The sequence below is a fragment of the Argopecten irradians genome, chromosome 6, assembly GCF_041381155.1.
Source record: "Argopecten irradians isolate NY chromosome 6, Ai_NY, whole genome shotgun sequence".
NCBI lineage: Eukaryota > Metazoa > Mollusca > Bivalvia > Pectinida > Pectinidae > Argopecten > Argopecten irradians.
The window spans coordinates 18,137,265-18,152,718 of record NC_091139.1 but is presented as its reverse complement, the minus strand read 5'-3'; the positions used below and the strand labels follow the sequence as shown (position 1 = coordinate 18,152,718).

The window sequence follows — 15,454 nt, the reverse complement described above, 5'->3', positions numbered from 1 at the left end:
TCTTTTACGCAATGATATTACACATTGATGAAGGTCACTGTGCCATCTTTTACACAATGATATTACACATTGATGAAGGTCACTGTGCCATCATCATTTACGCAATGATGTACAAATTAATGAAGGTCACTGTGCCATCATTTACACAATAATGTTACACATTGATGAAGGTCACTGTGCCATCTTTCACACAATAATGTACAACATTGATGAAGGTCATTGTGCCATCTTTTACACAATGATGTACAGAATTGATAAAGGACACTGTGCCATCTTTTACATAATAATGTACGGCATTGATGAAGGTCACTGTGCCATCATTAATACGAATAATGTACAATATTAATAAAGATCACTGTGCCATCTTTTACGCAATGATGTTACACATTGATGAAGGTCACTGTGCCATCATTTACACAATGATGTTACACATTGATGAAGGTCACTGTGCCATCATTTACACAATAATGTTACACATTGATGAAGGTCACTGTGCCATCATTTACACAATGATGTTACACATTGATGAAGGTCACTGTGCCATCTTTTACACAATGATATTACACATTGATGAAGGTCACTGTGCCATCTTTTACACAATGATGATGTACAACATTGATGAAGGTCACTGTGCCATCTTTTACACAATGATGTTACACATTGATGAAGGTCACTGTGTCATCATTTACACAATGATGTTACACATTGATGAAGGTCACTGTGCCATCTTTTACACAATGATATTACACATTGATGAAGGTCACTGTGCCATCTTTTACACAATGATATTACACATTGATGAAGGTCACTGTGCCATCTTTTACACAATGATGTTACACATTGATGAAGGTAGGTCACTGTGCCATCTTTTACACAATGATATTACACATTGATGAAGGTCACTGTGCCATCTTTTACACAATGATATTACACATTGATGAAGGTCACTGTGCCATCTTTTACACAATAATGTTACACATTGATGAAGGTCACTGTGCCATCTTTTACACAATGATGTTACACATTGATGAAGGTCACTGTGCCATCATTTACACAATGATATGTACACATTGATGAAAGTCACTGTGCCATCATTTACACAATGATGTACAACATTGATGAAGGTCACTGTGCCATCTTTACACAATTTTACACATGATGTTACACATTGATGAAGGTCACTGTGCCATCTTTTACACAATGATGTACAACATTGATGAAGGTCACTGTGCCATCTTTTACACAATGATGTTACACATTGATAAAGGTCACTGTGTCATCTTTTACACAATGATATTACACATTGATGAAGGTCACTGTGCCATCATTTACACAATGATATTACACATTGATGAAGGTCACTGTGCCATCTTTTACTCAATGATGTATTACACATTGATGAAGGTCACTGTGCCATCTTTTACTCAATGATATTACACATTGATGAAGGTCACTGTGCCATCTTTTACACAATGATGTTACACATTGATGAAGGTCACTGTGCCATCTTTTACACAATGATATTACACATTGATGAAGGTCACTGTGCCATCTTTTACACAATGATGTTACACATTGATGAAGGTCACTGTGCCATCTTTTACACAATGATGTTACACATTGATGAAGGTCACTGTGCCATCATTTACACAATAATGTTACACATTGATGAAGGTCACTGTGCCATCTTTTACACAATGATGTTACACATTGATGAAGGTCACTGTGCCATCATTTACACAATAATGTTACTCATTGATGAAGGTCACTGTGCCATCTTTTACACAATGGTGTTACGATGATGAAGGTCACTATGCCATATTTTACACAATGATATTACACATTGATGAAGGTCACTGTGCCATCTTTTACACAATGATATTACACATTGATGAAGGTCACTGTGCCATCTTTTACACAATGATATTACACATTGATGAAGGTCACTGTGCCATCTTTTACACAATGGTGTTACGATGATGAAGGTCACTTTTATTGTAGATAAGTGCATGTACACTTAGTGACTTATTTGAACAAGTTGGCTGTTATAATAGTCAATTCACACACACAAGTCAGGTGCATGTGCTTCAACTCATATTCTTATAAGTGTATACATAAAGCCCCTATTGATATTGAGATTGAATGGTTCAATCAAGAGACATGTACATAGAATTATATAATGAATCAAACCACAGATATATTAATATTTCACGGTGTTCATAGATGTATAAACAAAATTTCTAAAGACATGATTATAACTAAATCATGACACACCCTGTCTGAAAACGTTAATGAATAGGATATATGTAACTGGTGATGATTTATTTCTTAAATTTTATACAGGATCTTTTTTAAAGTGGGCAATTATGGTGTGCAATATCTGAATACTACATTCTGTTATTAAATCACAAAATGTACATTTAGATGTAGATGCATTATTTGTATGGGAATTATTTACTATAACCAGGAATTAACACTAGATTTTATTTTGCTTTATATGCCATCAGACAGCAATACATGTATATCATATGCCATCTCTACTGAGAATATATTTTAAAGTTCCAGGAATTGAAGAAGGATTCTTTTATAAGAAACCCATTGATCTATAGAACAATTCTCCTTTGTATAATATTCTTGTTTAAAAAAAAATACTGGTATCTCACAAAGCCGGTAAAACATTCCTACCAAATGCAACAAATTAATCATTTATAGATAAATACACATGATGACATGTGAACCTATTCAATTCAGGGGCATGGTACCAAGTAAACAGGGCAGTACGGCAAAGTGCCATGTTAATCTGGACTGTGGGAAAATCTGAAACACTAAATGTACATCAAGTCATTAAGGGAAATTCAATTTATGAAAATCTTCCACTGGTTTATTCAGTTATTGAATTACTAATTATCATTTAATTTATTGATATATATATAGGTGAAAGGAAATGATCAAATCATCAAAGACATAGATAAAAGTAATACTTTAATAACTAAAATATGCAGTCAAACCTCTTTAAAAGACCACCTGCTTTAAGAGACCAGCTCTTTAAAAGACCACCTGCTTTAAGAGACCAGCTCTTTAAAAGACCACCTGCTTAATAAGACTATTAAACAGGGTCCTGAGTGTCAATTTCAACACAAAATGCCATGTTTTACGACCACTTGGCTATTTTCTGTGTACCTCGGGTCAGACAGGTTTGACTACATAGTTTGTTTTGTAATAACCCTCATGACAAAAAAGCAACAAGCTTAAGGAGGCAGAGATGTAGATCTGCATTCAATGGTGACTCAGTGGTAAAACAATTTATTACGTAAAACCAGCCAACAGCGTGCTAACCTCATAGAAATACAATCCCTCAGTAAGTCCGCGAAATCCTCACTGTAGGCCAATCAATACAGTACATAGACAAGTGAACAGTATCTGATGATAGTGGACAATCACTGTTTAGAGCAGACAACCTAACCACATATGAAAGTACATGGCATTCCTTTTTAATAACGTCCCTTTCTCTCTCTCTCTCTCTCTCTCTTTTTTCTCAAGAGGATTAACCTGCTAAATTTCTAGCTTATCTCCCCTTAGTTTGGAACGTGTCAACATTTAAACATGAATGATGAATTTACTTATACTAAAAAAAAGTTGTAAACTGAAAGTCTACAAAATATTTGATACCGTATATAATCTAATTAATTGCTAATTGCAATTGGGGCCATATGAAAAAGGAGTGCAACAGTGTGGCATGTACAAAATGTTAATTAACTGATATATTTTATATAGTACAGCCATTGGTTTGAAAATCATGCTGAAAATTTAGGTTTGCATGAGTCCTAGTCCAATTGCAAGCACCTGAAAGGAATGTGTATGATTATCATTATCAGATACAATTTTGAAAAAAAGACAAGATATAAGACACTGACAATTCCCAAAACCTCCAGTATATCCGTCCATATATTTACCAAAATTTAATATTTGTGTACTTCAAAATTATTTGACAGGCCTAAAAATTGTATTGATATCCCATTTTTTTTCAAATACAGGTATACATTCTGGTATGATAGTGGTTTATACAGGTAAGTGCATACCTATTATACCTGAACACTTAAATACATTTGTACACCTAATTGCATATATACTGGTACAACTATACAGTGGACATTTCTAGAGGAGCAATTGATTTTCTATCACTCTGATATTGCTCTGTATCGGGATTCTAGGAAAATAAAGACATTCATTTATTCATAGCTTTACAGAACGTAAAGCTTGGTGATTGAGGTTCAGTGGCGAAACAAATCCTGTTGTGTAAGTACAGGATTGAGAAGTTGTACCTATCCAAATGAGGAAATCTGTTCTCTATATAATACATAAATAACCTTTTAAGGCTAATTGATTTTATCCATAAACATATATTCATCACTTTCCTGATTTAGGCAACAAAAATATCATACAGGTAATCTTATTCCAAATGAAATATACAATGTACTAATCCAGTCCAAAGTTTTTATAACCTCTAATTGTAATATAGGATCAATATCGCTTGATCTTATACAAAGATTCATTTAATTTAACTACAGTTCTTTTTCCAAATTAATGTGTGAATATTGATTTATTTCAGTAACTACAGTAAAACAAGCTTATAAAGAATCTGTAATTAATGTTAAAATCAAATATTCCTACTTAACATGTATCTGTACTAATAATAAGTGGTACAAACTGCTTATTGCTTAGCCATTTTTTGGTCCCCAGAGATTTGTTACAACCATGTTTTACTGTATTCATGTTTGGTTGCACTGGTTTAGTTGCTTGTGTCTTATCAATATAATTTGATTGGTAAGAGAGTCTTATTAATAATAAGTTCCTGATAATTCTATATGGCAACAAGTACTGTGTGCATGTACAATGTAATTTGTATCTCTTATTGACAGCTAGTGAAACAATGCTGCTAGCTATATTGTAACATGAGTTTGCCCAATGCTTTAAATTTCAAAGAGGATTTATGAAATGTAATAACATTATTGATTTTTACTTCATTTTTATCATTTATGACAGAGTGAGACATACATCAAAGACAAATTCCATAAAAACTGATGAGAAAAAAATTCCAGATAAATGAAATGATGATTAAAGTAATAGAAAAATGTTTTTATAAAAAACCAAGATGAATACATACATGTATGTTTACATTTTTTTTTTTTTATCAAAAATTTGGAAACAAAATTTCACTGTTTTTTTTTATATTATAACCAAGATGAATAAATACATGTATGTTTACATTTTTTTTTTATCAAATTTGGAAACAAAATTTCACTGTTTTTTTTATATTATGATTGAGGAGGACACTTATGTACATAAAACTTATTTTTATATAAACAGATCAGATCATGGTGGTCATCAATATTATATTTTTGTATTTCCAATGTACCTTGTAGTATCATTGTATCAAACAGACATCATCATATAAATTTAGTCACACCTCAGGTAGTGACCGGCAGGTGACTTGATGAATGATCCTGTATACAAACCAACCACTTATAGGTCAGCCAAACTTATCTAAATGATTAGTCATTGCCGCTGATGCATTAATATGTATAATACATCTAAACAGGTGGTCAGGTCATCCAGCCAGTTGACCTTTGACTGATACATATGATAGCACATTCCGAAGTCAAATCACCTTTCTCTGAAATCTGAAGAATTAAAACCTGACAAATAGACATTTGTGCCTCAAACCAAAGCGTCAAATAAGATTTGTTGGGGATCAAAACAATACTATTAGGAGTCTACTGGATGTCTATGTAGCATTTTCATTGACCAAATGCTATAAACACATGAAGTAACGATGTATTACAAACAAAATTTGTAGATCTGCCTGATGTCAACATGAACTTCTGTCTTGATCGATGTATATCTTGGTCAGCCTTTAAAAAAGTGTCAGCTAGGGTCAGACGAAATTTGTGCTTAGATACCTAGATATGTGTAAGTATAAACATACAGATCTATCTAGATATATATATGTATGTTCTGACCTATTCCTACATGTGCATGAGGACTTTCTCCACCCTGATAACATTGACTGGATATGCGACGTAATGTTAAAAACTGTTTTGTCATTACATTGTTGGAATAGTACTGACCTTGAGTTGAACGATTGTGTATATGTATTGTAACTTAAACAAAGTCAAACATTTTGTTTATGCCTAGTGACAGCTTAAAAGCATTTTGTTGTTTTTGACCACACCATTTTCAAATTGCGATTCATTTGATTTAAAAGCGAACTCAAAGTTCGGAAGAGTTCTGATTATCTGACCCACTATAATTATGTATTGCATTGAAAACGCAGGTCAGTGTATTTAGCGGGGTCAAATACTCAAAGCCCTTCGTAATAAATTAAACTGTGGTCTTTGAAACTTCAAGTTAACAAGTTAAGGTAGCTGACTGCCTATATAGCTATGTAGCTGTAATACTGTCTATTTATTTAGACTTAATTAATTACCTCACTGCTGGCCCCATCATCAGAGGAAATGTGAAGAAAACACGACAAATCCATGTACACACAGACGTACTGACAATTTCTGGGTGTTTCTTCTCACGTTTGTAGTCCAGATAGTACCAATGTATACTGAGTCCATTAGAAATGACCGCGGGCAACAGTGTGAAAGAAGCGGTCAGCCAGAAGGCAGTGTAACGACCGTGTCGGTAGTATTCCTCAGTCAGTATAATGTCAGACACAAAGTCATAGAGGAAAAAAAGCGTGGAACATATCGTTATAAAAAGGTCCAACTTTGTAAACGGGTAACGATATGACCCATCAGTCTGGTCAATGAAATCATTATCATACTCAAGATAACTTTCTCTCCGGAAAACGGTGGCTGAGGGCTGCGTCGGGCGGTCTGCATGACTCGTGTCTCCTTGTCTTTTTAACTCAAATGTGTTTACTTGATACCCATTGCTCGTTTGTTCTGGTGGTAGTTTGTAACTTGTTCGTCGTGTTTGGATCCTCTTTCCTTTGCCGTTACAGCGCGAATTTGATATACCACCCGAGGACGAAGCCATGTCTGTGTTTACTTCTTATCCTCCTCGGGGTCATCGGCGCGCTTTAGAATTGATAGTCGATCGCGAGCGAGTCGACGCTTGGATTAATCTTTCAGGGGTACAAAAGGGGGTAACGCTAGCGTTTAACATACATTAATGCACACCTGACACAGGGAAAGCAGGCAAAGCTAGTAAGTATACCTTTATAAAACGTGTTTTATTGCAGACACAATTGAGAAACTTGTTTTGAATGTAATATATACCTAACGTTTTTATTGGCGTGAATTAAAAAAAATCGATATTCTCAGGTTACTTTCGCTTTATAGTGTAAGAGGTATCCCGCGCGTCATTTTAGCCAAGTTTGTTTTGTTAAACGTCATTCTAGCATCAATGACCATCGAATGATTCCCGGATGTGGAAGAAAGTTGCAATTGGTTCCATGGGGGGAAATTACTGACCTACAATTGCAAGTACATGTACAAACCATGCACATACATGCATGTACCTGTACAGTGTACATGTACATGAACACATGCATCATATAACTGGTTACTGTTCTATGTGTTTTGAACTTGCAACCCATTGACAGCTCCAGCTTTAGGGTGTCTGATCAAACACGCCATTATTATAAAAGTATCCATTTAAATCTACTTCCTACTTTGTATTTACTGGTGTCTGGTATATACTTTCAATATGTTTTTATTTTATTTTTTACATCAAGCATAACATCAATTCTGTAAAATCTTTTTTATAATCCAATCTGATGAATTTCAAGACTTCTTTGTCATTGACTGCTATCCTAATTCATGCATGAGTTGATGAGTTGTGGTGTACATTAACTTGTGTATAAAAGCCATTAGGTGGATATTTACCTATATTATGACATGTTCATCAGACTGTATCAATACCACTAAAATGTGCGTATTATGCATTTTGTGCTATGTGTATATACATTAATACCTTATCATGCATCAGTCTCAAAATTTTCACAAACTCCCATTTGTAAGTTCTTCTACTACTCCAATTAATATATTCCTAGTGTTTCTCACCTGATGATGTTTAAGACGTACAGGACCTGCATATATACAATGTAGTTAATCTGATAATGTACATAACTGCCTGGGGTAGATAGTATGGGCTGCATGACTACATGTACATGTATGTTTTATTTAACAAATGAAAATGAAACTTGCAAAACATATAAGCAAAGAAATGTCAAATTTAATACACACTGATTTCTATTTAATCTGGTTCTAGATTTCTTGAAACAAAAGTGGAGACTTCAGTTAAAACTTCAATTTTGTTTTTCTCCTTATGTTACATATTTGAACATTTTTGACTTAATAGACCTGTTTTGTTTTGAAAAATGGGCCAAAATATCTACCAGGTACACCGTTCTAGGCTTCATTTTGGTTTTTGCAGATTATCTGTATCAATATGTCTGTGGAAGTTCTCATTAAGAATGGCGCCGAGACAATAGGAGAGGGACCTCACTGGGACGGGGACACTGGGACACTCCTGTTCGTGGACATCTTCAAGGGAGACGTCCACAGGTGGAAAAGTGCAACAGGTGTTGATGAAAAAATCCACCTTGGTAAGAACTGAAAAACATTGATTAAACATGGAGTTGTCCACATCAACAATAATAATATAATGCATTCTTCAGAGCAGAGGGTTTTATGGTTCTAGATATACAGACACCTCTTTATGTGTAGAGGTATCCATATAATTAATGAATCAAAAACCTTAACTCTGAGCAAAATACCACATATATATTTTCTCTAGCATTGATTCCAGTCTATGGTATTCTAATATTTAATGATTTACTTGAATAGATGTTTAATGTTATGGATATAACACAAAAATCTGAGTGTGCTCTAAATAAACTATTTATCGGTTTTTGATGAGGGTACACTCAGATTTGTGTGTTATATATCACTATAATTTAAAAAATCTATTCTAATTAATCCTTATTATTCAATTTACTAAAGATTATCTATTCAAATATCAAATTCATTTTGGGACACTTTGTTTTCTATGAAATCATTTCGCCATTGCATCAGCCAATCAGAAGCGACACTACAAATGGGGATGTGAGTTTTTCCTTTATGGGCTGATAAAGTAAATTTTCAAGCCAATGAAAATCCTTGTTACATGCAAAATTGAATTATTTTAAGATAAGGCAAATGATATAAAACACAATCATACACCAAACCAGAGCAAATGACAAGTCCAGAGTCTCCAGACACTGCATATAAGTATAAAAGTTGCTCTCTTGATTAAGGTTTATAATGTTAATGTTTCAAGGGTTATCTCCCCTTAGTCACATTGTATATAAACCATTATGGTTACTTAGACAATTGCAGGTTTTGCCCAGTACCCATCATTTTGCTGATGGAATGCTTATGCAATAGTCATAGGTTCAAAAGTATCATTGAAGTTTCTAGAAAGTTTTTTGAGAAATTGAGCCCCTTACTTTCAATTTTGAAAAAAATGGCATCATTTATGTGAAGAAGAACAGGGAAAATACATATATGATTCCTGTCGAGTGCCCTAACCAGGAATCAAACCCGGGTCTCCAGCATGGAAATCTATGACTCTACTGACTGAGCCAAAGAAGTATTCTCTGTCAGCTGAGTGACATAGATGTGTTCAACACTATGTACAAACCACACTGACCTACTCCTTTTACATATGAATGATACTGTAAAACTATAACCCAGTTGGTATGTGGTGATATTTGTTATTAGATGATGGCATTATCTCATAGTCTGAGAAGACTTCATGTGTACTGGTGGTTAAGTTCTACTCCAGGTCAGGTATAGAAATAGGTTATGTTAATGAGTTTATACAAGTAGTTTATCAGACTTATTATCTGGACCACCTTACATACACTTTCCAAGAAAGGACTACATGTGCAGTAGTTCACTATAAGGCAATACATTACACACTGAGAAAATTGAAGTAGATACTCAATACCTAGTTCTCTTGTTAAAACAGGTGGTGAAGTAAATCTTTGGTATGCTTCTGGTATGCTTTTACCTTCATACAATGCAAGTTATTGCTCATTTCATAGTGTTATCTCATTAAATATTATTGTTACTGACTAAGAGACAGAACACATTCCTACTGGTGACTTTTCATACATGTATATTACCAACAATCATACCAGTCGTTCTACTTCATTTTTGTAATGTTTAAGCAAAAATAGAAACTATCACTTTTACAAACTATGTTAAACTTAGTCATGAAGACATTTGTCCCACTTAAGTGCATTGTGTAGGGCACACCATGCATATACCTCAGCTTCCACAACATACAAATACTCATTCACCAGCACATTGCACACTTGGGATGCTGTCTTCAAATTAACAAAAGCTGTTAATGAGACAATGTTAAACCTTATAAATAAACCAACATTTTTTTTTCAATGAGTAGAAAGGTTCCACGTTTTGAACAATTGATGGTCATAAAGTCCACACTTTTGGATTGATATCAAGAAGATCACAGTGGACAGGGGGCTTTTTGTTTATCAAAGTCTTAAATTCCATGATTTCAACAAATTTATTCCTAATAAGAGAAACCAAATAAGACTTGCTCTTGCAGTATCATATGCAACAAAAAAGACAACATTATATTTCAATTTCAGTCAGGAAGTCACCTAGAAAACTATTTACTTGTTACTTCTGAGATCATTTATGTTGATGTGAAATCGACGTCTGCCTGTTGTATATCGCATTTGTTTATGATACAACTGTCCCACTAAGGTATAGAAACAGCACCCTGGGTTTAGCCTATTGTTCACCAATGACTGCCAATACTAATAAACACATAAAGGTATCGTGAATACTTTCTTTTGACCAAAGTTAAACATTTTTCGGTTTAGTCTTGTTCAAAGTTTTGAGCAATAGAAAATTACAGGAAAACTCCTATTCTCTTACAATATACCCCAGACAGGGACATCCGCAATTTTATCATCTCAATAATTTTGAAGTATATAATTGTAATGCTAGGATCAATTGAAAGTGAGTTAGTTGATTTATTAGATCAATGCCTCCAAGGTGTTGCGTGTGTGCGTGTTTCGGGAAACTGCAGCCTTTTTCACAGAAGGAACGCTCAACTGAAAGCAAAGAGTGATTTAGAGTCAAGGGAGACATTAAAATAAAGCAAATTAGGGAACAAAAAAAGATAAGATTTCAGAAGAAAAAAGTTAAGATCCTATATTTAGTCTAACCCCTAGCTACTTGCAGGACGGAAAGTTTGTTCTAAATCACTTGTAGCACCTAGTGAGGATACGTGTATTTTTTTATTTATTTGAAAAAAATGACGGAAGACAGCGATATGGTAAGATCAATGGTGTAAAAGTTTGTAACAAATGCTTTATTTTAAATGTAAATGTTGACTGAAAAAACAATTTGTTGTGGCGAATCTTGGTATTAGAATAAACTCTTGTCTATTTTATTGTACTATTTCATTGAATTATGCCGGTATAACGTGACCGGGTAGGATGTGCAGTTTGGTATCTTTTTTGTAGCATGCTTCAATGAAATTGCTTTAAAATTGGCGAGAGTTTTCACTATTACATAGAGTCATAACACGAATACACTGCAGACTCCCAAAACACGCATGCAATTCCCATACACAATTAACACACCGCGTGCACAGGAGTCTGTCCTTCAATGGCAGTTGACGTTCATATGACCAACCATCCAACACATACGGCGCAAAAATTTGAAGTAATATGGCTTCAACATCACTATCGCCATTGAAAAATCTCAAGAACCAGTGCTTGGATTTGAAATTAAAATATTACACATAATGGATTTGTAATTGCGTCGTATTTTTAATTGATCTTTTGTCTTTTAATACGTTACCTTTCAAACCCCTTTAACAAATACTTGTTCTGGGAGAGAGCTTTTATAAGTTGTAATAACTTGTGCCCGATCCTTTTGTAAATTTGTTTGCGATAAAATACGTTTAAACTAAACTTGTTCTCATGTCTGTTTCATGTGATGTTTCAGGGGGTTCCATAACCTTTATAATACCTTGTAAGAAAGGCGGTTACATCGTAGGTCAGAGTAAAAACATCTGCCATTTTGACTGGGACACCCAGAAACTGACTACATTACATACTGTAGAGGAAGGAACAACGACCAGACTCAACGACGCCAAGTGTGACAGGAATGGAAGACTCTGGGCAGGTAAACTTTCACTAAGAAGAAAAGTAAAACATATCCTTCTTTCCATATGTCTCCTTGTAATTGGTGTTGCCACACAACCTGGCTGCAAGATGAAATATACATTGATTTGTATATTACAAAATGTACATAAAAGTTTTTAAGATCTCATGAAATGTCTAAATTAACCTTCCGAAAATATTAACATTAAAAAGTGTTTGCCGTTGTTGGATGGATTTGTGTTCAGACCACATATTCGTTATTATGCTGACAGGTTTTGATATCTACTAAAAGAACAGTTATACCTTAGATATGATGACTTTCAACACCACGGTAGAGACATTCTAAGTAACTGTGACCCTAGTATTCTGTACTTGATGGTGAGCCGATTTTGCCTGTTTTCACTCTCGACTGCCAGAGTCTCCAAGAAATGGATCTGAGGGAGTAAAGGGTAAACGTAATCAATTTACATAATATCATATAAATGTTTAATGTTTGCAGGGACGATGGGTATGGAATATAAGGACAGTGTTGATATGAAGCGTGGCTCTTTGTACAGTTTCGACAGTATATCAGGGCTCAGGAGTCATATGGACAGTGTGACGGTTGCCAATGGTATCGCCTGGTCAGCAGACAACAACACTATGTTTTTTATAGACTCTCCACTCAAGGTTATCTACGCTTTCGATTTTGATGCAGAGTCAGGAAACATCAGTAAGCATTAATCATTTGCTCTCTCAGTACCTCTATGTAAATGATAAATTCGACATGAAGTATTATACTAACTAAACTGGGTAATTTTCTGCTTAAAAATGTAATTGGAGTTATGTATTTTTTTTAAATACTTCATTGAGCCAAGTGACAAATGAATCCTGGTGTTTATTACATTTGTATTTCTATTTTCTTTTTTTTTCTTCTGTCGCCTAGACAACAGAAGAGTAGCTATACACGTAGAGAACGGCTTCCCGGACGGGATGACGATTGATACAGAGGATAAACTTTGGGTGGCCTGTTTCTCAGCTGGAAGGGTCGTGAGATATGACCCACAATCAGGTGGGAAGTTAAATATGTCTTCAGAATAATGATAACATTGGTATTGTATATTTTTGAAGCAAGTTTTGGCATGCGAGTTATGTCTGTTTGACTCAGTGGATTAAAGGTGTAATATTTATTCACTGCCTAATTATATAATATTCACTCTCTTTCGGATACCAAATTTGTACCCGGAATGTGCCGCGATGGACAAAACGAGGACAGCATGTTGATATGATACGATTTTGACAGACCTACAACGTTCTTTGTTTGGCCAGCAAAAGACAACAAACACTCTGGAAACAGTTCCCAAATATTTATTCACAGCAATTGTGTATATTATAAACTATGCTCCGCTCGGCTATTCCGCCACATCAGGAGAAGCGGAGGTCACACAAATAATACTATGTGTGATTTGAAATACCGTTTAAGTACATACAGTAAATACACATTGTGGAACTGTTGCTCAAGTAATTTTCGTATCTTGCTTACAAAAAACAAAAAACAAAAACAAACAAAAAACGTTGGTATATGTATGTTGCACGATGTGTAGACAATCACACATGGCCATATATATAGACATCTAACTTATGAACATCGAGATTCATCACTCATTCTGATTTTCCGTCTTCCTGGAATAACAGTTTTGCGAATTTCCATTTTTTTTTCAAGTGAAGCTGATCCAAAGTCAGTTCTGGAGGAAGAAGCATCCTTTTAACAGTCATTGACATTGATTTGCATAAAAATCATGAAACAAAAAACGCCCACCCTTTCATATCTACATACCTACATTTGTTTAACATTAATCACTGCCACAATAAGTACAACTAGAAAATGCGTGTTTACTACTCAATGAAAAGCGATGCTGTCCATGAAATCCATATCCGTTGAAGTATATTTTTAGCCAATCATCATCAGATGGTGGGCTATTCAAATTGCTTTTCGTCCGTGGTCCGTCCGTACTTTCGTCCGTACTTCCGTCCTTCCGTTAACAGTTTTTGTTACCGCTATTTCTCAGAAAGTACAAAAGGGATCGTTTTCAAATTTGATTTGTAGGTTCCTCTAGGGCACTAGTTGTGCATATTGCATTTTGGGACCCATCGGTCAATAAGATGGTCACCAGGCAGCCATTTTGTATTTTTTACTTGAATTTTGTTACCGCTATTTTTCAGAAAGTACTGAAGGGATCTGTCTCAAATTTCATATTTAGATTCCCCTAGGACCTTAGTTGTGCATATTGCATTTTTGGACCGACAGGTAGCCATCTAGGATTGTGATAATTGAAGTTTTTCACTGCGATATATCTCAGAAAGTAATGAAAGGATCTTTCTCAAATTTTATATGCAGTTTGAGGTTAAAGTTTGAAAAGCAGAAAAAAGATCCATCTTTCCATTGTCAGATGTATATCATTCTTTGGTGGGCGCCAAGATTCCTCTGGGATCTCTTGCTAAGTTAATTTTTTTCCTCATACAGCATGATATGATAATTTTCAAAAAAAATCATAAATATTACCTCTTGGAAACGGGTTTATTTCACATAATGCTAAAATTAAGTCAATTAAAAATATATTGTTTCAGTCAGTTAAGCGTTTTTATTTTATTTACAGGGAAGGAATTACAAGTGGTGGAGATTCCCAGTAAGCGAACAACATCGTGTTGTTTTGGCGGAGACAACTTTGAAGACCTTTATGTAACCTCATGTGCCGCACACGTATCGGTGGAGGACCTCTCCCTGGAACAGGTTCTGAAAGAAGAACCACTCGCAGGATCTGTATTTAGAGTGACAGGACTTGGGGTCAGAGGTCAAGCAGCCAACAAATATGCTTGAGCGCCAAAACTGATTGATTCAAATAATGATAATGACCGTTTCGCCAAGTGGTGAAGATGTCCAGACGTTCTACTACAACGCCTCCACCACATGGTCGTGGTTGCAAGGTACTAAGTATACGTGAGGAATACTGTCAAGTTCTGACCAAGCTGTAAAGGGTATTCTTCGGGTACTCTCGACTTTTTTCTACGTTCAAAACCTCACACGTCCTTAAGTGATCCTAGTTTTATGTGGAATAATCTACTCATAAAATCGCACTAAATTTAAACACCACGCATGAATCATGATCAACTTAAGAATGTTGGGTGTTTTTGTACTCTCATTCGCTGCTTCCAACACTATATGTACATGTATGTCAAAGCTTAACATTTAATAAAGTCTGAAAGACTCAA

General features: G+C 34.9%; 2 protein-coding genes across 5 annotated transcripts in view; one reads left to right on the top strand and one right to left on the bottom strand.

Annotated features, from left to right (window-relative positions):
• Positions 1-7,105, bottom strand: part of LOC138325213 (XK-related protein 8-like) — a 20,775-nt gene extending 13,670 nt beyond the window's left edge. Inside the window, exon 1 of the mRNA XM_069270706.1 lies at positions 6,488-7,105. Coding sequence (XP_069126807.1) covers positions 6,488-7,047 — 560 coding nt within the window. The 5' untranslated portion in view covers positions 7,048-7,105. The remainder of the gene's footprint in view (positions 1-6,487) is intronic.
• LOC138325214 (regucalcin-like) lies at positions 5,952-15,454 on the top strand. Of its 4 annotated transcripts, none has more exons than XM_069270710.1 (6): positions 5,952-5,970; positions 8,449-8,620; positions 12,048-12,227; positions 12,705-12,917; positions 13,131-13,256; positions 14,842-15,454. In XM_069270710.1, exons 2-6 carry the CDS (start codon positions 8,464-8,466, stop codon positions 15,060-15,062), a joined length of 897 nt encoding a protein of 298 aa, XP_069126811.1. In that variant the 5' UTR covers positions 5,952-5,970; positions 8,449-8,463; the 3' UTR covers positions 15,063-15,454. The 4 variants fall into 4 exon arrangements, with proteins under 4 accessions (XP_069126811.1, XP_069126809.1, XP_069126808.1 ...); XM_069270708.1 differs by lacking the exon at positions 5,952-5,970 and adding an exon at positions 7,097-7,217; XM_069270707.1 differs by lacking the exon at positions 5,952-5,970 and adding an exon at positions 7,345-7,496.